The following is a 20,243-nucleotide window of genomic DNA, read 5'->3' on the forward strand; positions in this document are numbered from 1 at the left end:
TTATATACTAGGTAAGTGCCTACAGGCTATAGGTAAATTACCCCGGTAGTTCACTCCCATTCATAGAAGCAACTTTCTATAGGCCGCTCCATTAATTGTCATCAACCACATCAACGTCGACCGCAATGCCACAAATGCATCCGATCAAAGCCAACAACACAATGTCTGACAGTCATCTGTCAACGTGATGACGGCTTCCTGATCCAACCTGCTTAAATTCCGTAAACCAAGCCAATTCATGCATTGGACTTGCGATGTTGGGGACGTTCGCTATCCTCTCTCTACTACCAGTGCTTATTTCATGTGCTGGAGATGGAAATATTCATCTGCTAGAGGACGAAATTGCTGAAGCTTTGCGCTCGTGCTCGGTGCCTGGAGATGACAGCAAAGAGACGCGACAGCGGCGCTCGGAAGAATATGGATACGACGAGCAATATGCTGATCGGACACCACGCATCGACAACAACTCAAAACCAGAAACGAATCAGTACGGTCACGAAAGACGGAATACTTCCATGAAAGAGCAGATACATGTTCTGAACGCGACTGACTTTGATTATGGGGGGTACGGGGCAGGGAATGGGGGGGAGAGGCTGGTGAACACGGTGCCGCGCCCGGCGATCGGCGCAGACTCCGGGAATATGACGTCACTGAACAGGACTAGACGGAGCGAGCCGCTGCTTAACAAACCTGACTCGGATCAAGTAAGTAAATTAAAAGTTCTTTACTACTAATAGTACAGTCTGCAGCAGAAGTTGTTAAGCGGGCGAAGTGTTCAAAAATACCTTGACACGCTCTTATTCACTGAACAATAAAGTCGCGCAAAATCATTTTGAACACCTGGTCCACTTAGCAACTTCTCCTGCTGACTGTACTACTCGAGATTGGCACAGTGACTTGGGTTTTCTATATTATTTATGAACAAAGTAATATGACAATAAATAACGCCTGTCAAATTGCACTAGCAAAGTGCGATAAAACCTGTTTTATGATTTTGTTGCAGTGTCTCAGCCAGTGTGTTTTCGCAAATCTTCAAGTGGTAAGTTGTTAAGTACAACACCATTTTAGACTAAAGAAAACCGTTTTATACCGTTTATATCGATTGGTGTAATAGTCTGTTTACAAATTTACAATGCATAGGTACCTACATGGGCTACATGTCTGTTTGGCAGGTGGACTCCAGAGGTATCCCACGTGAGAGCGAGCTGTGGGCACGCATCCAGGGTTCTGTGACATCCCAGCAGTCTCGTGCCGCGCTGCACGACCAGACCAGAGCGTGCTTCCAGGAGTTGCAGTCAGGTAAGGTCACGTCACGGTTTTTAATAGTTAAGCCATTTAGGGTAATTTGGTTGTAGGGTGCATAGGGTGGTTCAAGTTTGTATGGGAAAAATTCAAACTCTAGCTAGAAGAAGCGGCACCCCCTCATTTTGTTACACTTATTACGAGGGGCGTTCAAAATATTCTCGGTATTGATATCTTACAACCTCTTCTAAAATTTCTTTTGTTACTGGCCGCTAAGGTTTATTCATTGACATTAAAAAAAAGTATAATTCGAACCGAGATGTTCTTTTGTTTTTCTGCAATTGCTGAACAAACATGAACATCATGTGCGAATTGACAATGTTAACTAAATCAGAACATCAATGCGTCATAAGATTCTCGACAAAACAGGGTAAAAATAAAAAAACCATAAAAGAGGAAATGGATTGTGTTTACCGTGAGTCTGCTCCTTCTTTATCTACCATTTAAAAGTGGTCAAGCGAATTTAAGGGTGGAAGGGCTAGTATTGAAGATGACCCTAGACCTGGTCGGCCTGTAGTAGCTACTTCACAAGAAAATATTGATAAAGTGGAAAAACTTATATTGGAAGATGGTCGAGTGAAGGTAAAATCTATAGCTCAAGTAACCAATCTTTCTATTGGTATCGTACATGATATTATCCATGACCATCTTAATATGTCAAAAGTAAGTGCAAGATGGGTTCCGCGAATGCTGACTCGGCTTCAAAAAGACATGCGTGTAGCGTGTAGTTCCGATGTTATTGACCTGTGCGGTGAAAATCCTGATGAGGTGCTGCAAAGAATAGTTACTGGAGATTAAACCTGGGTTCATCATTATGACCCAGAGAGTAAACAAGAGTCCATGCAGTGGCACATTAAGGGTTCAGCTCATCCCAAGATGTTCAAGGTCGTCCCTTCAGCTGGCAAGGTCATGGCCACGATATTTTGGGATTCTGAAGGAATATTACTAATCGATTATAAAGAAAAAGGTGTAAATATCACAGGACAGTACTACGCTAACATTCAACGTCAATTAAAGGATGCTATCAAAGAAAAGAGGCGAGCAAAGATAACCAAAGGTGTTCTGCTTCTGCGTGACAACGCCCCCGTCCATACTGCTCATATTGCCAAGGCAGCTATTGTTGAATGTGGGTTTGAAACTGTTACTCACCCACCGTAAGGTAAATGTACGCTCCACCGAACGCTCAAAATCCGTCCGTATCACCGAATTTCTTCTATTTTAGGCTATAAGTCGATTACCTACAGCTGATATTTAGTTGCGTATTTTTTTTCCACGAGCTAAATACCTATCCCTTCCATTATGCCCCAGAGTCGGCCAATTTGTGCCGCAGTTGGGACGTGGCAACTGATCGAAACGGATCATCGCTGCCGATTGTCACTTTGTATGGGCAACCTTAAAGAAATCAGTAAGAAGTTGCGTATATTTCTTAAGGTCATAAAACCTTTTAATTTTATTTCTGTGTTCCAAAGTATGGTTTTACAGTGTGATTACTTAATTAGTTTGTGTATTTTAGTAAATTTAATTAATTTAGTGCAGTCATATTATCAGAAATTAAGTTTAATGTGAGTTCGGTGATGAGTACACCGACATTTTGACTAGAAGGTATTATCGAACAGCGTCCGGAATCAGGGAAAGCGTATGTTTTTGAAATTATTTTTCTGGTGGTTGATTACGAACTATTTAGATTAACTACCTAATTTCACAAATAAATTAATGTATTTGTAATTTTATGAGCAATTGCCGAACAACAATAACCTATATAGATTATTATAAAATTGCGTTTGAAATGTTCATGTTTTACGACTTTTTGGCATCAAAATAAGGTTTTTGGCAAGACTGTTATCAAACAATAATTTTAGATATCTTACGTCAGTATTAGCAAGAACTTTATACGGGTACGGTTTTGTAATGGATTCAAGTATTAAATTTAATGATAGATTTGTAGCTATACCATATTGATTACGATTTAAATACTATTTTCAAAATCTGTTCGCGAAATAAGTTCCACATATTTTCCATGATTCGTTCACCGAACGGCCGTTCGGTGAATGGTACCCATGGTCTCTGCTACCGAACTCATGTTGCGTTGGCCATGTTTCTATTCAACGTTCATTAGAATATCATCCTTATTACGATAACGGCTAGGTCGATATTTATATGTTTATTTTTTGTGACTATGATTTCAATGCCAGCGCTTCTCAAACTTTAGACATACTTACTGGACGCCTGATAATAGTCTCCGATTGTGGACAAAAAAACTCAATAAGATAATAAAAATAATACAGCAATAATATTTTATACAGGATGGTCCAAAACTTGATGTCCAAAATTTTTTTTGGACCCTCTCGTGGAGTGGGCGATTGTGACTTTATAAACTTTTAACTTTTGTTATGATATTCCGGGGTTCCCATACAGGGTGCCTAAAAAATAACTGCATTCCCATTGTCAGCGAGGTTTTGGGATTATACCGAGCAACTTTTACTATGGGACCAACCCCGAAATCGCGAAAAAAAATTTACCCTTCCATAGAAAATGGACCAATTAAAATGTATGAAACAGCCAAATTTTTTTTATACATATACGTACATGTTTTATAATTGTTGCATACCTACCTATTTGGTACGACTTATTTTTCAATAAAAAAAGACACGTCAAGATCGCTTACCGTCTTTCTAATGCTAAAAAACAAAGTATAGTAGGGATTTAATACTGAACTACTAAAGTTTGAGCACCACTCAACACCATATTTTCATACAATTATTTCCTAGTTCGGTAATGCGGCCTCCCTATTCGGTATAATGTGCAAATCACGTTTCTTAGTTCGGTAAATGGTACAATCAAGGAAACCGGAAAAAATTACTTTAAAAATGTTTTTAATATACGTGCAATCATTTCAGTAATTTATAGGTATGTTTAAATGAGGACAAATTTACCTGTGTTTCTATTATAGTAGTGAACATATGCGTATGAAAATACCAGAGCTAATTAAAAAAAGAAACGTGCTTTCTGGTCTTAAGCGTTCGGTGGAGCGTACATTTACCTTATAGTCCGGTCTTAGCCCCCAGCGTCTTCTTTTTGTTCCCCAATCTTAAAAAGGATCTGCATGGAATATTTTTTTTCTGATGATGAAGCATTGAAGGCGGCAGTGGAGGAGCATTTTTACACCAAAGATAAAAAAAATTTTTTATCGGGGATTTAAAAAAAATTGATCGATCTTTTAAGTGGATGAACATAGGGAGGGAGTATATTGAAAAATAAAAATATCAAACTTTTCGTACTTGTTTGTTTTCATTTTCATACCGAGAATATTTTGAACACCCCTCGTATATTGACAAAACACGCCAAGTTTTATAATCTTATCTCAACTACAAAGGGGTGCTCAAACACTTTGAAATTTTTCAAAGTTGTATGAAATCCAAAAAAGAAAAATATTATTTTTTAGATTTTTATGTGAGTAGTAGTTTTGACATTATTAGAAAGTGTGATTTAAAAGTTATTAAGTAAATAAAAAAAATATTTCTATTTTTATGATTTTTTTAGGTGAAATTCAAAAAATCTTACTTTTGATAAATTATAAAAAATAGAATTAAAAATGTTTTTCTACTTTAAAACTTATAAATGACATGTGCAAATAGTGTGAAAACAGATACTTAAACAAAATTTTGAATAATAAATACTTTTTTTTTTTGGTTTCATACAACATACAAAATTTCAAAGTGGTTGAGCACCCCCTTGTAGTTGAGATAAAGTTACGAAACTTGGTGTATTTTATCAGCATAATAAGTGTAACTAAATAAGGGGGTGCCCCGTAGGAAAATAATAAAAAATGTTTTTTGAACCACCAAACCCTAAAAATCCGTGACTATAGGTACAGAGATTATAGGTTCTTATACTAATAAACGACGGACTCAAAAAGATCATTAAACTACATATGTAGAAGCATAGTTAAACACATATCTCAAGCAACAAGTACTTTTAGGCGTAAATCCCTCAGATAGAGAGATAAAGGAATAGCTAAGGGATCCCTTAAAGGGATAAGGTTGCCTTTGTACTAATAATGTGTTATTTTTCCTGTTTGATGTTTCTTTTTTGTACAATTGGTAAACTATTTTACTACTACTACTATGTGTAATAGCTTGAGTATACGCCCCCTTACTATAGTTATCTTTGACAACTTCTACACCCACACGATACACACGTAGTCAATAAAATTACCTATATTTCAGAAGCGGAAGATAACGGCTGCTCATACTCCAACAAACTAGAGCGTTGCCTGATGCTGCGGCTCGCTGACAGGAAAACTAACGCTTCAGGACCTCAACCTCAAAGTGGACAACACTAATTACCGCTTGAGCTTTCACGGATTTCTTTAACTGCCTGCTTAATAACAAAAATAACACATATCAGTGAAAGAACAAAGATCAAAGTCAAATGGCGTTCTAAGTTTAAATCATGTGTAGAAAGATGGCAGTAAATTTACTGTGGCTACAAAATTTACTTTGACAATCCGCCTCTATACTAAATTCTCTTTGTTGATATTAACCTTTTCATCTTCTTTCGGGCAGTAGAGCGAAAAGAAAATGAATTGAGCTATAGATCTATTCTATCTAAAAATCTGCAGGACATCCATGTTACCCGATCCATAGATGATTTATGCGACTTATGGCAATGCCGAAGGTTATAAAGATTTATAGGTATTATTATATATTTCAATGTAGAAATTTGTTATGTTTAGGTAGATAATTGCTGGTATTTAGTATTACACTATATATTGACATTTGTTATTGTGCTGAATGTGCGTATAAAATGATCACTGTGCTTATCTGAATGTTTGTGCCACTTTTTCAAGTTTCGCTGTCTGAAGGTTGTCTCGAAGAGAACACTGTTTAGGGATAAGTCCGCCTGTTACCTACTTAGGTAGACTCCAATTAGTTTTCTGTAGGTATCTTTTTATTTTGTAGAGTGCAATAAGGTTATATTTATTATTAAGCATATACTATGTAATATGTATCTCCCACATTTTTTTTTTTTTTCAATTATAAGTATGTAAGTCACCAGTAGACATAGATGCAAATCAGAATAAATTCTGAACCTCAATTGTTTTTTAATGTTCCGTCACACAGGCGCGTTTTCCGAGCGGGGTGTGAACGTTTTATGTATATGTAAAAGCGGCGCGCCCCGCTCACGCCCCGCCCGGAAAACGCGCCTGTGTGACGAAGCCTTTATTTAATTTACGCGTATACTATAACCGGGTAGCGTGGGTACGAGAATGGATTTGGGAAATATATGAAGGAGGACTTAAATTTCGTCATATTTCTAATTTGATGTGGAAGTACTGGGTCCGGTAGCCCGTCCATGTTCAAAGGCGCCCCGGTCTGAAATAGGTAACACACATAGGTACTTAAGTAATACTTAAGTAGATATAAACATATTTAAATGCTCTTTCGCCGAAGGAAAAAACCTTATTAAGGAAACCGGGCTAATCCCGAAAAGGGCTAGTTTTTCCTCTTGGTTGGTAGGTCAGATGGCACTTGCGCCACTTGCTTGCCAAGATCCAGCGCGCATTTTTATCGCCTGTCACCAGGCCTATCACGTTCTAACAAGTATATAAGTGCGAAAGTGACAGACATAGTGACAAACAATAAAAATGCAACCATACTGCCACCGCTGGTTACCATAAGCCGTGGCAAAACACCGTAGCACCGCGAGGAAGATGATGATGTAAGGGACCCAGTGGCGGATTTGTTTTGCAGTCTTTGCCGCCCTAGGCCCCAGACCCTTTAGCCGCCCCTTCCGCAGCACCCATTATATTGACTACATTTTAAGTTATTTCTTGTTATCATTAGCGAATTTTTTGTCACAATTTGACACTCCTAATTTTTTGCCGCCCTAGGCCCGGGCCTACTGGGCTTTAGATCACTGAGAGGATCATCATCATCTTGTAAACTATGCTTAAATTTATAGTATTATGGGTAGCGTGTGTGAACTGTTGTAGGGGGCAGCAGAGGAACCCTCCGTCTATTTGCATGAAGAATATTGGCAAGTTTAACTTTGGGCCACTAGATGGCAGTACAATGCGAGAGGGAACTATAGGGGACAGCACCCGCTTAGAAGCATTTAGCATTCAAGTTTACGGTTCAAGGTCATGAGGTGGCAGACCATTCAACGCGCACGGGGCCTATACTATATACACTACCATAGAGTAATATAAGTAAAGAAAGAGTGGTAACTCCATACATCAGTTTTCTTACCAAAACGCGCGTTATTTCGTAGTCGACATCTAGCGTCAAGTAGCGGAATATAATATCAGTACTACTAGTCGACAATAGATGTCGCGGCGAACAAAAACTCTAATGCTCAACAATTTTCAGCTTATATTATAACCGGACCACTCCAAACTCTATTTTCATCTCCTGCTTCTAATATTAGTTGTAAATTGTATTGGCAGTACATTTTTCGTCAGTAGCGACACTTGTGCCATCTGGTGTCTAGTAGCAGTACTGATAGTTCCACTACTTGACGCTAGATGTCGACTACGAAATAACGCGCGTTTTGGTAAGAAAACGGATGTATGGAGTTGCCACCCTTTCTTTACTTATATTACTCTATGACACTACAGTACAGACACACTCGGGGTAAATGTATGGTCATACCATGCCACTATTTAGCAATTGTTTTATCTCTTTCCTAAGTACAGAAAAACAAGAGATGCATAGACATATTTGCTCAAGTACGTTACATGATTAGTTAAGAGTACATGTTACTATAAATAATTTATAATAATTATACTTACACAAAGCATATAGTTTCTTGATAAACATAAGATAAAAGTACAAAATAATAATATATGAAACATAGCTACAGCAATGTATTCACTAAATGAAATACGGGGAACTGATAAGGTGTTCAAATAAAATGTAACTATTGAATACTTACATAACAAACCTCATCTAAGAAATAATTTATTTTAAATTGAAACTTACATTTTATTATTATTACTTACATGCAAGGTCAATCAACTATTAAAATACTTTTATTCCTCAAGAGATCCTTTCACTAGGTATCAAATAATTTACTTCAGTTATTGATTGTAAAAGAGTTGTAATACCTATCAGGAAAAAAAACACCACATTTTTTTGACAACCAAATTTACCAAATAATGCATTTTGCATTGACGTGTAATATCTAAGGACGGGCTTTACGGGCACTAAAAATGGTACTAGATCAGCGGTGTCACTCACGAATTCGAACCAATCGTGCAGTCTAACGCAACTAGTTGCGACCAATCGCGCCCGTGATGCGAACTTATCAACCAATCGCGTTGTAGCGGTATCACACCGCTGTACTGGCCCCACTCATGCCCCATTCTTAGTACCCGTAAGGCCAGTCTAGGCATTTTGGCTGTAGAGCGACACTACTTTGGCTGTGAAATTTTAGGCACAAATTTCTGTCTTCATACCTCTTTTACTATTAATAACTTTACATCACACTTACAACCCTTTAATGCACGGCTGGAGCTAATGTAGTGAGGGTTAGGGTGTTCATTGGTAGAGGCGGTCTGTTGACACACACTTTTGGTTGGGCCTGGATGTGTTTTGACCATCTGCAGAGATGCAGCAATGACTCTCTTTCAGAGATGGATAGGCGTTCCTGGAAAAACAAATTTAGTTTTATGCTTATATCACCCAATATGCACCTACTGCAATATGTCCAATCTGCAATATGTTGTTTGCCTCTACTTCTGTTTCTGTATTGTTTTTTATTGAGGTTGAGTCGCTTTTCGGTGAAGGAAAACATCGTGAGGAAACTGGACTAATCCCAATAAGGCCTAGTCTACCCTCTGGGTTGGAAGGTCAGATGGCAGTCGCATTCGTAAAAACTAGGTCATACCCCAATTCTTGGGATTAATTGCCAAGCGGACCCCAGGCTCCCATGAGCCGTGAAAAAATGCCAGGACAACGCAAGGAAGAAGAAGAGAAGACCACCCAATATGCACCTATAACAATATGCCCAATATACAATATGTTGTTTGCCTCTATTTCTGTTACTGTTTTTTTTTTCTGTATTGCTTTTTATTGAGGTGTGCAATAATGAGTATAAATTTTTATTGTATTGTATGCATTATAATGCACACACTGTGCAAATGGAGTTTCAATGTTCAAACATTATGAGATAAAAATATCATAACATTTTATTAAATTTCAATTTCCTTAGCACAAATTTTCTAGGAATGCAAGGTTAAATGTTTCATAGCCAAAGGTTGCTTCATTATTCAGTCAGTATGAAAAATGCAAAAAAAGGGTAATTTTTAAAAATTTCAATTGAGACATCACTTACATTAGTAACTTATTAAAAGTTTCTTAAAATTATTTAGCAATGCATATTTTGATTAACCCAGATAACCCTAAAACTAATAAAATAAATCATACCCCTGGATTTTTTAAGATTTTTCGATAGGTATACTTAGTATCAATTAGCCACTACAAAAAACCAGAAAAAAAAACAAAATAAATAAACAATACTAACCAGTAAAGGATATAAAACATGGTAGGCAGCCACATCTGCTATAGTCAATGATTGTCCTGTTAGGTATGTGTTTCTCTGCAAAGCTTTATTAATATCCTGAAAAAAAAGATTGGTAGTGGAGTAGCAATCACCTTTTCTGTGAACTTACTCATAGTGGTACAGGATATCTTACAAAAATAGATTAAAACATTATTTTTGTTGATCAGGTGCTTTTGGTTAGCAAAATAGTATTATTAGTTTCAGTTTTGCTAATTAGAAATATTTGTAATGACTAATGATATTTTTAAACTTCAAGACATAATTATCACTTTTGCTGCTTAGATGTGTGTGTACACTGTAATGTAGTATATTTATAATGGAACATTGCTTACATTACATGCCATAATATATGAGTATTGTTCTTGTACAGTCAGCAGCAGAAGTTGCTGAGCGGGCGAGGTGTTCAAAATGAGCTTGACGCGTCTTTATTGTTAAGAGAATAAGAGCGTGTCAAGGTAATTTTGAACACCTCGCCCGCTTAGCAACTTCTGCTGCTGACTGTATCTAGCATATGTTGTTCATAGTTTCATTTATATATGTGCTTGCTTGAAATAAAATTGTCTTTTTTTATGTGATAGTCAGCAAATGAGCAGACGAGCCACCTGATGGGAAGCGGTCATCGTCGCCCATGGACATAAGCAACATCACAGGAGCCACTTAAGCGTTGCCAACCCCGATTTCTAATTATTTATTTATTTATTGACCGAAGCGAAGCGAAGGTCTACGTTTTGACTCGGGCATTTTGCTTTCGTATGTCCGGATGTTCTCCTCTACAGGTCGCAATTCTTAACCGATTCTCGTGAAATTTTGAGACCGAATTTTATGACTAAATAAAATTTTTTTGTCAATCCGGTTTTTGGAAATTTTTAAAAATGGCGGAGTCGTGATACCTGGCGCCTAAACAAATAGTCGTATCGATATCATAAGACTTTTTTCTTTTTGAAACATGTTTACAGAGTTAATAGCAAAAAATGCAGAAAAAAATTATCGCTGGTTTAGGCGGTATTTAGATATTTAATTTTAACTAATTTTAATTTGAGAAGGAGTAGCTAAATTTCGTCAACCCATCTAAGAACTATTTGGCTCAGTTTGTAAACGTTCGCTTTTTCTGTTTGCACAGAGGGTCTGGGTTCGATCCCCAGTAATTGTATGCTGGGATATTATAACTTTTTGTATTTATTTACACATAAATTTCGTATTGTTTTTCTTTAATTTACTATACACCGTGTTTTTATTGAATTCCGTTAACTTCGGGGTATAGTTAAGTACGTTTATAAGAACTAAATGGCATAGTTAATTTTCAAAAAAAAATTTTTTTTTGTTTTCTTTTTTGTTTTTTTTTTGTTTAAAAAGTAATGAAATGTAGCATATAGCGTTGTTGTAACACGGGCATTACATTTAACTCAACCAAACAATTGAAATCTGTGACATATCAATGTCATTTCGTACATCAATCGACCGAGATTGTACTTAAGTTTAGTAGCAAATGTATGAACTCATTCTAAACACTAATCAATATGTAAGCCGGCCCTAAGGCAAGTGTACACGCTTGTAGAGGCCTTATAGTAAAAAAATAAATTATGGATTATCTCCGAAATGGACTTAATTAGAACATCGGTGTCTTTGAGAAAGTTACTTGATTTAAGCTCAGGAATGCACCCTTGAAATTAACGGAAATCAAAAAAAAACACGGTGTATTTAAAGCTCTTAGCACCATGTTATTTCAAGCTCTGCTCGCGAGGTCTACAGCTCACAGAGCCACTAGTAGTATTTCTACTTACTTGTAGGAAACTCTTAGCAAATGCCGGGTTAGCTGCCGCCTGGTTGGCGTACATAGAGATGTGTTCTAGCCACTGGTAGCAAAGCAAGGTTTGTTCTTGCGTCATTTGTACACCGCTTTGTGACGCTAAACGCATAATTATCGTAGCAAAGCCTTCTACACTTTGCTTGTTAATTACCGCAGTCAATACCTGTAAAATCCGTCAAATATTTACATAATCTACTAAACACAAAATCATAAAAAAAGAAACATTAGAAATGGGTAGGTACCCATTAATGCATCGGAGTTTCACGTGGCACAAACTTAAAAGAAAAATAGACGAGATACAGTGCTAAAAAGTTTAATGGCAACAGGAGGCTATTAGTAATGTGTAGAATAGAAGTACCGGTGAATTAAAACAGGATAACAATTGAAATAAAATACCTTTTCCGTACTGTAACAAGCAGTCCCAACCGGTACGTTGAGATATTTTCCTAGTATTTTCACGACTTCCACGGTACACGCGCTCATTTTGCTATGTATATTATCTGAGATATATTACCCTCTTTATTATGTTTATTGGATCAAAAGTTATTTCATTTAAGAAAAGGGAGATAAATTACAGTGAAATAGCAACGACCACAAAATGTGCCAGCTGCTAACCAAAAGTCAAATCAAATCTGACATTGACAATTGACATTTGATTTGAATACTAGGGTACGTTCAGAAATCAATGCGTTACAAATTCGTTCCAAAAACACAATGTGAAGTTCAAATTTGTTTGCAGGGGAGTCAACTCCTAAGAATATAATACTCACTGAGGTCAACTCTCTCTGCGGGTAACTGTAGGTACAGTCAGCAAAACCATTAGCTTAGCACACCTGCATACATACTTATTTGTATTTTACTCTACTGCGAAAATCTTCAATATTTGCATTTTTAACAACCATATCTATTAGAAAGAGACATAAAGGAAACTTACTGTACTTAAAACTCAAACCAGATTGTATTTAATCCCACGGATGCGATGTCGCGTCAGGAATTACAATTAAAATCAATTCTACATTTTAAACCTCCAGTGGCCTATTTTATAAAGCTACAAGTTACAATTTACAAGCGGAAGTCTCGTTCTAACACATAGGGTTAGAAATAAACTTCCGCTTGTAAATTGTAACTTGTAGCTTTATAAAATAGGCCACAGGTCGTTTTATGGCTGGCATATTTAGACTCATGGGGCTCCAGGGGTTAAATGATGTGAGTGTGAAATACAATAAAATAAAAGTAAAGTTCATTCATGATGTTATAATTTAATAACTCCAAATATTTTACACAACAGTTACAGAACATAAAATACCTTTGGTATTGCGCCGTAAAGGTGGTAATAATTGCACATAATTAATTTCATCTAACTACCTTATGTACAAAAAATACAATACATTTATATAAAAACTGACTTCGCAAATACTAGGTATAGGATGGTATAGGTAACATTTTAGTTCACATGAATATCATTGACTGCTATAAAATATTTACGAGTATTTTATATTGGAGATACGTTACAGTAAATAGGTATATGGTGTTCTACATGAATGGATTAGGTTTTTATTATATTTATACAGGCGATAGAACCTAAAGACGTGCAAAATCAAATAAGGATTTGTGACGTCAGAGCAGAAGTTAACTAGATGGCGCCATTGACACGGATTGTAACTAACCATTTGTAAACCTTATAGTATTGCAATAAGGTCGTAAACCTCAACCTAAATTAACTGTGAGTGTGGTAGACTATGTTAGCCTCCTAAGGCCCAAGGTCCTACCTAAAGTACTTATTCAGTTCGATGCAATTTAAATCATATTCAATTGTAACAGAGTCGCATTTGTTTTGTTTCGTTAAATTTTCAAACAAAACCAAAATCAACTCTATTCCCTGCACTAAAGGTTCAAAATCCTGTGGCAAATTATGGATTTTTCATTGGTATGGCTGGGCCTTAGGAGGTTAGGACACCGTTTCTAAGTAGTGTTGATAGGAACTAGTCCTTTAAGTCTGAAATTGAAGAACTCAGCTCGTTTTTACGAGACTCGGCGCTTAAAAAAATTTTGAGGCTTTTAAGTCCCGAGACGAGTCCTTTGTTGGGTGTTTTTTAAGAGCAACTCAAAAGGACTCGAACCACCGACTAAAGATTCCGTCAACAATTGTATAGGTTTTTCCTAGATAACAGTAAAGAAATTAAGCGTTATTGTATGATTTTGTGTACGTAATCCAAACATTTTACATAAAGGCAATGCATTTCGAAATTTATTGTAAAACAATCAAGAGTTCTCTGAAAAGACTCGGGTCTCTAACAAGTTGAAAAGAACTCGAGTTTAGACCTAATTATAAGAGCCTGAAAAACTGAGTCGAGTCTTGAGGCAGAGGACTCAAAAGGCTCGAGTCCTTACCAACACTAATTCTAAGTATAAGAGGTACACGGTTTATTAAATTCAATCTAATTGAAAGCAGCAAGATGAAAATAAAGGTTCGCCGCTATAAGAACGTGTCCGCGCTGTTTATAGTCTGACAAAAAAGAGTAGAAATTAAAAAGTGGCAATACTGTAGTGTCGTCCCTTTGTAACCAATTTATATAAGAAAACGGGACGACACTACAGTACTGCCACTTTTTAAATTCTACTCTTTTTTGTCAGACTGTAGGTTAACTACTATTTTGTTGCCACAAACGCTTGTATGGTGCCGCACGTCTATTAGTTCATCTGTATAGTAACAAATAAATTAACAAACAAATAAAAAAGTGTCAGTATAAATACAGTCCATTGGGATATAAAAACATGTCAAACCTATAAAAAACAGAATAATAAATAAGCATCACAATCAAAATAAAATATCACAGAAATGATTCACAGTGCTACTTTATAACTATTATTCTTTATATCTTCAGTTCAAAACTTAATGAATCTTTATTTGGTAAGAAATGCATTTACATACTTAAAAAAGCATATTAAAAGGTAAACTATAGATGGTCAAGCAAATCTTGTCAGTAGAAAAGGGCGCGAAATTCAAATTTTCTATGAGACGATATCCCTTCGCGCCTACATTTTTCAAATTTGCCGCCTTTTTCTACTGACAAGATCTGCTTGACCAACTATATACATCCTTACATTTGGACCCATCTCTGATCCAATTTCCATCTCTTGACCATGAAAACTATAAAAAATCCAGAAAAATGCTATGAATAAATTTATCTACAGGATCTTTCTACTTATTATTAAATGCTCATTTAAAAACTCGCCGACATTGCAGTGAAAGAAAACGGGGTCTAATATAAAAATTGAACGGTACTTTTACATTTGTAACAATAATTATATCCTTACAAACAAGTTCTACTTAAAGTAAATGGATTATATTAATACTTGATTCATACAAAAACGCTGGAAGGCAGCAGAAACATCTGAAATCCCATTGGTCAAACGTGCTATAAGAATATAAATACAAAGCTTTTGTGCCCAAAACGGTAGTTTTGCTACAGAACCTTAAAACTTCTCGCTCGCCAATTTTAACTTTTTAATACCCGTTTTCACGGTATTTTGCGACATATACTCCGCGTTAAAAATGTTAAGTGAAATAGCAAAACGGAGTCTTCGACTTTTTGCAACGGCTAACCTGACACCGGTAGAAAGTAGCCGTCCCAAAGGACCGTGGTTTAGTCACAGTTGAGTTCATAAATATGTACACATTTGTTCACCTTAATCCATTGCAATAAGGTGAAAAAAATTATGCATATTTATGTACTCGACCGGAATTACCGCAATCGGTTGCACCACCCGTGAATAGACGGCCTTAGAATCTTTTGACTTTATGCTTAATTTTCGTGTAGGTACTTGACAAGCATTTCTATCATTAAATGGCAGCATTCAGTGGTGTTTTATGTACAGATGTAGTGAATACTCCTTTACCATCGTATTTTCACGAAAACGCACTTTAACGTGTTATTTCAGTCAGTCTCAGTACAATAAGGGTTCCGTTTTTTCCTTTTGAGGTACGGAACCCTAAAAAGTAGGTACTGAGGTTAATTGAAGTAGGATGACGAATAAAGTATGAATTTTCTCAAATGATTTTTACGTTTAAGACCCAATCTGTTAAACAAAAGCCATTGGTACTTTTGTGCGAGCGGTGGCCTACCGAGTTGAGCGCGTGCCAAAGCAACAATGTCGTTTAAAAAGCGGCTGTATCGTGGTAGTTTTAAGGTTCAACGTGTCCGAGAGAATACGATGTCAAAGAATTGTTCACTACATCTGTAGACTGTGCTCTATACTGATGAAAATGCCTGACTTATTTGAATCTCGTGTGAGCTGCGAATAACTCAGGTTCCTAATAGTAACCAGTTAACTACGGCACTATAAAAGCATCAACGAAGCAGAAGGGCGTCGCTTATACATATCACAGGTTGCGTCAGGCATGTACGCTGAGCCCGCTCTAACCCATACACGCCTTGTGGGGATTTACAAAAAAGTGCCCGCGATTTTCGAAAAGCATTTTTTTTACTCCCATAAAGTAGGTAAGCATTTAACTGATGTGCCGTGGAAAAGATTTCAAAAATACGAAATTTCCACATTAAATAATTTCGAAGACTTCGTATTTTTGTATGGGAATATTGGGAATCGAAATTGTCCATTTGTAAAATGAAAGCTTCCTTTGTTTCCTTTCCGAAAACTTTTTGCACTTACACATCTGTAAGCATAGAACATATAATGGACTGTCAAAGGGTCATATGCAACATTTTAAAAGCATACCTACTAGTGATGTACCGACTATTGATTTGGCCGACTAGCCGACTAGCCGACTAATCGGCGCTCGAATGGCCGATTAGTCGGCCGACTAGTCGGCTAGTCGGCCAGATCATTAGTTTCGTTGCGCTATTCATCATAATTCAGCTTGGCTAAAAGTTGTTCTCTACAGGTTCAAAGATCTATCACAAGAATCATCGTTCAATTTCTGTCTTTGGTTCTTTTATTTTGCGATCCTGAGCAGACCGTCAGTACAGCTTGCAGGAGGTCTAGGTCTAGGCTCTATTTCCCGTACGTAGTCGCCAGTTAAGAACCTATCCCCTGTGGTCAGCGTCTTTACGAGCAACGTGCCCTGACTAAGTCTCTAAATTTTGCAATAACATTAATAGTTCCTTATGGCTCCACCATAAAAAAAATTGAATAATAATAAAAAAAATAACTATCGAACTTGCACATGAAATTACACGAGAATCAGTTGAGATCGACCTGTGGACACCCTGTAGAGGAAAACACCAGCCCATCAACGTATGATAACGATCAAACGGTCAATTATATGAACAAAAGTTTTCGTAATATGCACCCTGAATAGGTATTTTAGTAAAATAAACATAAAACATATGGTAAATATTGACTGATGATTTCATTTTTTTTCTGTTTTTCTTTCACTAATAAAGTGCCGACTAATCGGCCATTTTTGCCGACTAGTCGCCGACTAATCGCCGACTACAAATGTGGCCGGATAGTCGGCTTTCCCGACTAGTCGGCGACTAGTCGGTACATCCCTAATACCTACTAAGTGTCCCAAGGATTATTTTGTTTCCTACAGGTACCTACAGAAGTGTGTATTATATATGGGAGTAATAAAACGAACATGTAAAATAAGAATGAAATAGTACATTGTAGGAGAGGACGGAAAACCGCTAAAAGATGGACGAGTGCGTTTGAGGGCCGACACGTCAGTGGAGGCCCTCAAATAATACGAGTCCATCTTCAGCGTTTCCGGCCGAGGCATTACATAGTGCTTTTCACGACTACTGCAAGGAAATAAGAAAACATTTGCATAACTACTGGTAGCAAATTACTAGCCACTGCCTGTGCTGTCTCTTGAATTTCGGTAGGCGTCAGCGTAAGAATATCATTTTCTTCACTAGAAGAACTCATTTTTATAGCGAGCGTAGATACGTGTTTCTTGTATTTTTTAGTCAAACACAATTTACACTATCCAATTCAGTAAGTATGATCCCGCCTTTTTTACTTTTTTATCACTTTTAAGAGGCGTTTTTCTGTTATTTGCTTCAAACCGACTCCAAACTTAGAAGCGTTTTTGCTAAAAAAAACACAAACAGCTACAAAGGAAAAAACGCCTTAAGCGTGAACTGAATGGATAATTGTTAAAAAAATGAACTGAATTGTTTTGACATTTCTTTTTTTTAAACAAGAAATTTGGCCCTATAAATAACCTAATTTTATTTTTGAAGGAAAAATTTGGGTGAAAAGGACCTTTTATTGATTTTTATGTTTTAAATGATACTCATTGCTGTAGCGAACCGTCACCAATGACAGTTGATGATAACAATGAAACATTGTAGTAGTGGTGGTTCAGGTGCTACAGCTATTGCCTACTTTCCAGCTTGGTTTTAGACCATCTATTGCCACATTTCCGAACAGTGGCGTGAAAAAATACACTTTTTGCCCTCTATCAATATCGAAACAAAACAATCTTCAGAGTTATGTGTCAAGAAAAATTTGCGAGGAAAAATTCGGTCACTCTTTTGTAATTCCCCTAATAATACTAGGATGAAAAATGGTCGATGGGTGCATAGCCTAGACTTTACAGTATAAATAAATTAAGTATAAATAGTACTTACACTAAGGCCTAGTTCAGACGGAGAAGTAACGCTTCTCACTATTTAAGGATGAAACATTGTAAGGAAGTTTCATAGATATTTGAATATAAGAGATACGGTTTTTTAGCCATTGATTCCTTTTTTTTATGTTTTTTTTCGTAGTCAAGTTTAGAACTTATTTGTGTACTTTTTATGGAATTGCATAATAGTTTTAAAACTGTTATGTCAATTATGATATGATTGGTGTATAACCACATTTTTTATATTCAAAATTTCTATGTTCATTTAAAAAAAAAAACACTATTAAGGTGAGATCCTTATATGGCAAGACTTTTCACTATTCGGTCCTTAAACGCTCTTTCGTTACACAAATTTATAATGGCCAACAAAGACACATCTAAATTCAGATCCGGATTTTCACTGACTGACAAACAGATATAAGCTATGGTTACAGAAATCTTTCAGATGGAACTGGCCGATTTCAGATCGAATTGCCTATAAAAGAGGAAATCAGGTTTCAGATAGTTAATACTTTCTGAAAACCTTCCGCAACCACAGCCATGATCTGCATTTATTTAGCTGTCTATGATAGCCATTGACAAGGCGCATGGCTCAGACGTATAGACTGCACTCCAGGAGTCCACACGACGGAGCGTAGCACTATTCTTCAAAAATGTCCGTCCCACCATAGACATATAGGATGTACTCCCTTCGTCCATCCAGACTACGATCACACGATGAAACGTCCTCCTCACGCGTTGATTCCTTGGAAGTCCCTGGGCCACCGGGTCTGGAACCGTCACACCATTCTGTCTTTCACGCCAAAACATAACAAGTATTTTCACACCATAGACAAGTCCGACTATTTAGTCTATGGTCACACGACGAAGCGAACTCTGCCTCACGCATTAAACCCCTGAAAGTCCCCCGGCCAGTTCTCGCGGCTGCATTCTTTCAACACGTCAAAGCGATCCAAGTCTTCACTACTCATTACGCCGCCTGTCACACCATAGACATGTAGATTGTAGACTCCAGTCCACTATTCTGTCTATGGTCACACGACGAAGCGAACTCGTCCTCACACATTAAACCCCTCAAAATTCCCCCGGCCAGTTCACGCGGCGCGCGGCGCGGTCGGATCCGTCACACTATTCTGTATGTCACAATAGTCTTCATTACTCTTCATAAACGCCGTCTGTCATTCCATAGACATACAGAATGTACTCCTAGAGTCCATCCATATTTAGTCTATGGTCACACGACGAAGCGAACTCTGCCTCACGCATCAAACCCCTGAAAGTCCCCCGGCCAGTTCTCGCGGCGCGCGGCGCGGTCGGATCCATCACCATTCTTTCAACACGTCAAAGCGAACCATGTCTTCACTTCTCATTACGCCGCCTGTCACACCATAGACATGTAGATTGTAGACTCCAGTCCACTATTCTGTCTATGGTCACACGACGAAGCGAACTCTGCCTCACGCATTAAACCCCTGAAAGTCCCCCGGCCAGTTCTCGCGGCGCGCGGCGCGGTCGGATCCATCACCATTCTTTCAACACGTCAAAGCGAACAAAGTCTTCGCTACTCTTCACGCCGTCTGTCACACCATAGACATGTAGACTCCAGTCCACTATTCTGTCTATGGTCACACGACGAAGCGAACGCGTCCTCACGCATTAAACCCCTGGAAGTCCCCCGGCCAGTTCTCGCGGCGCGCGGCGCGGTCCGAGCCGGTGCAGGCGAAGAAATCGTCGCTCTCGAACGGATCGGACTCGCGGGAGAAGATGTTGACGGATTCCGATTTATTGATGTCCCTGTGGGTCGGCTGGGGCTTGGGCCTGAAAAATATAGAAACACATGTATTTCGACACGAACTTGTCGTTTTCCAAAAACAGATTTTCAACGCCATCGGACCAGAAATGCATTAAAACGGAGTGGCGTCCACTTTAAAATTTTAACCGATTCATGTTTAAAGCGGGGGGTGGGCAGCG

The 20,243-nt window shown here is 37.6% G+C and overlaps 3 protein-coding genes and 1 long non-coding RNA gene across 5 annotated transcripts in view; 1 reads left to right on the forward strand and 3 right to left on the reverse strand.

Moving 5' to 3' along the window:
- The first annotated feature begins 223 nt into the window (after positions 1-223).
- Positions 224-6,399, forward strand: LOC134798320 (uncharacterized). The gene is made up of 4 exons (XM_063770726.1): positions 224-704; positions 1,004-1,039; positions 1,173-1,299; positions 5,529-6,399. Exons 1-4 carry the CDS (start codon positions 255-257, stop codon positions 5,642-5,644), a joined length of 729 nt encoding a protein of 242 aa, XP_063626796.1. The 5' UTR covers positions 224-254; the 3' UTR covers positions 5,645-6,399.
- Positions 6,400-6,596: 197 nt separating this feature from the next.
- Positions 6,597-12,287, reverse strand: LOC134798321 (uncharacterized). Of its 2 annotated transcripts, XM_063770728.1 has the most exons (5): positions 12,071-12,287; positions 11,649-11,837; positions 9,829-9,924; positions 8,797-8,952; positions 6,597-6,677 (listed from the first exon to the last, which is right to left on the reverse strand). In XM_063770728.1, exons 1-4 carry the CDS (start codon positions 12,155-12,157, stop codon positions 8,803-8,805), a joined length of 522 nt encoding a protein of 173 aa, XP_063626798.1. In that variant the 5' UTR covers positions 12,158-12,287; the 3' UTR covers positions 6,597-6,677; positions 8,797-8,802. The 2 variants fall into 2 exon arrangements, with proteins under 2 accessions (XP_063626798.1, XP_063626797.1); XM_063770727.1 differs by lacking the exon at positions 6,597-6,677 and having other exon boundaries at positions 8,227-8,952.
- A 2,155-nt stretch (positions 12,288-14,442) lies between these two features.
- On the reverse strand, positions 14,443-19,169 carry LOC134798303 (uncharacterized). The gene is made up of 3 exons (XR_010145173.1): positions 19,081-19,169; positions 17,195-18,599; positions 14,443-16,411 (listed from the first exon to the last, which is right to left on the reverse strand). It is a non-coding gene; the product is annotated as an uncharacterized LOC134798303 (long non-coding RNA).
- Positions 19,170-19,324: 155 nt separating this feature from the next.
- Positions 19,325-20,243, reverse strand: part of LOC134798016 (protein disabled) — a 38,337-nt gene continuing 37,418 nt past the window's right edge. The window contains exon 24 of the mRNA XM_063770350.1: positions 19,325-20,090. Within this exon, the coding sequence (XP_063626420.1) occupies positions 19,922-20,090 (169 nt within the window). The 3' untranslated portion in view covers positions 19,325-19,921. The remainder of the gene's footprint in view (positions 20,091-20,243) is intronic.

Source organism: Cydia splendana, chromosome 16, assembly GCF_910591565.1.
Source record: "Cydia splendana chromosome 16, ilCydSple1.2, whole genome shotgun sequence".
NCBI lineage: Eukaryota > Metazoa > Arthropoda > Insecta > Lepidoptera > Tortricidae > Cydia > Cydia splendana.

Bases quoted from the DNA above. Each gene is read 5' to 3' on its own strand.
- LOC134798320 (XM_063770726.1), top strand. From the start codon at position 255: ATGTTGGGGACGTTCGCTATCCTCTCTCTACTACCAGTGCTTATTTCA. The intron at 1,040-1,172 runs GTAAGTTGTTAA...TCTGTTTGGCAG, and splicing joins TTTTCGCAAATCTTCAAGTG to GTGGACTCCAGAGGTATCCC. The intron at 1,300-5,528 runs GTAAGGTCACGT...CCTATATTTCAG, and splicing joins CTTCCAGGAGTTGCAGTCAG to AAGCGGAAGATAACGGCTGC.
- LOC134798321 (XM_063770728.1), bottom strand. From the start codon at position 12,157: ATGAGCGCGTGTACCGTGGAAGTCGTGAAAATACTAGGAAAATATCTC. The intron at 11,838-12,070 runs GTATTTTATTTC...CGGATTTTACAG, and splicing joins CTTGTTACAGTACGGAAAAG to GTATTGACTGCGGTAATTAA. The intron at 9,925-11,648 runs GTAAGTAGAAAT...CTTTTTTTTCAG, and splicing joins TTGCTAAGAGTTTCCTACAA to GATATTAATAAAGCTTTGCA.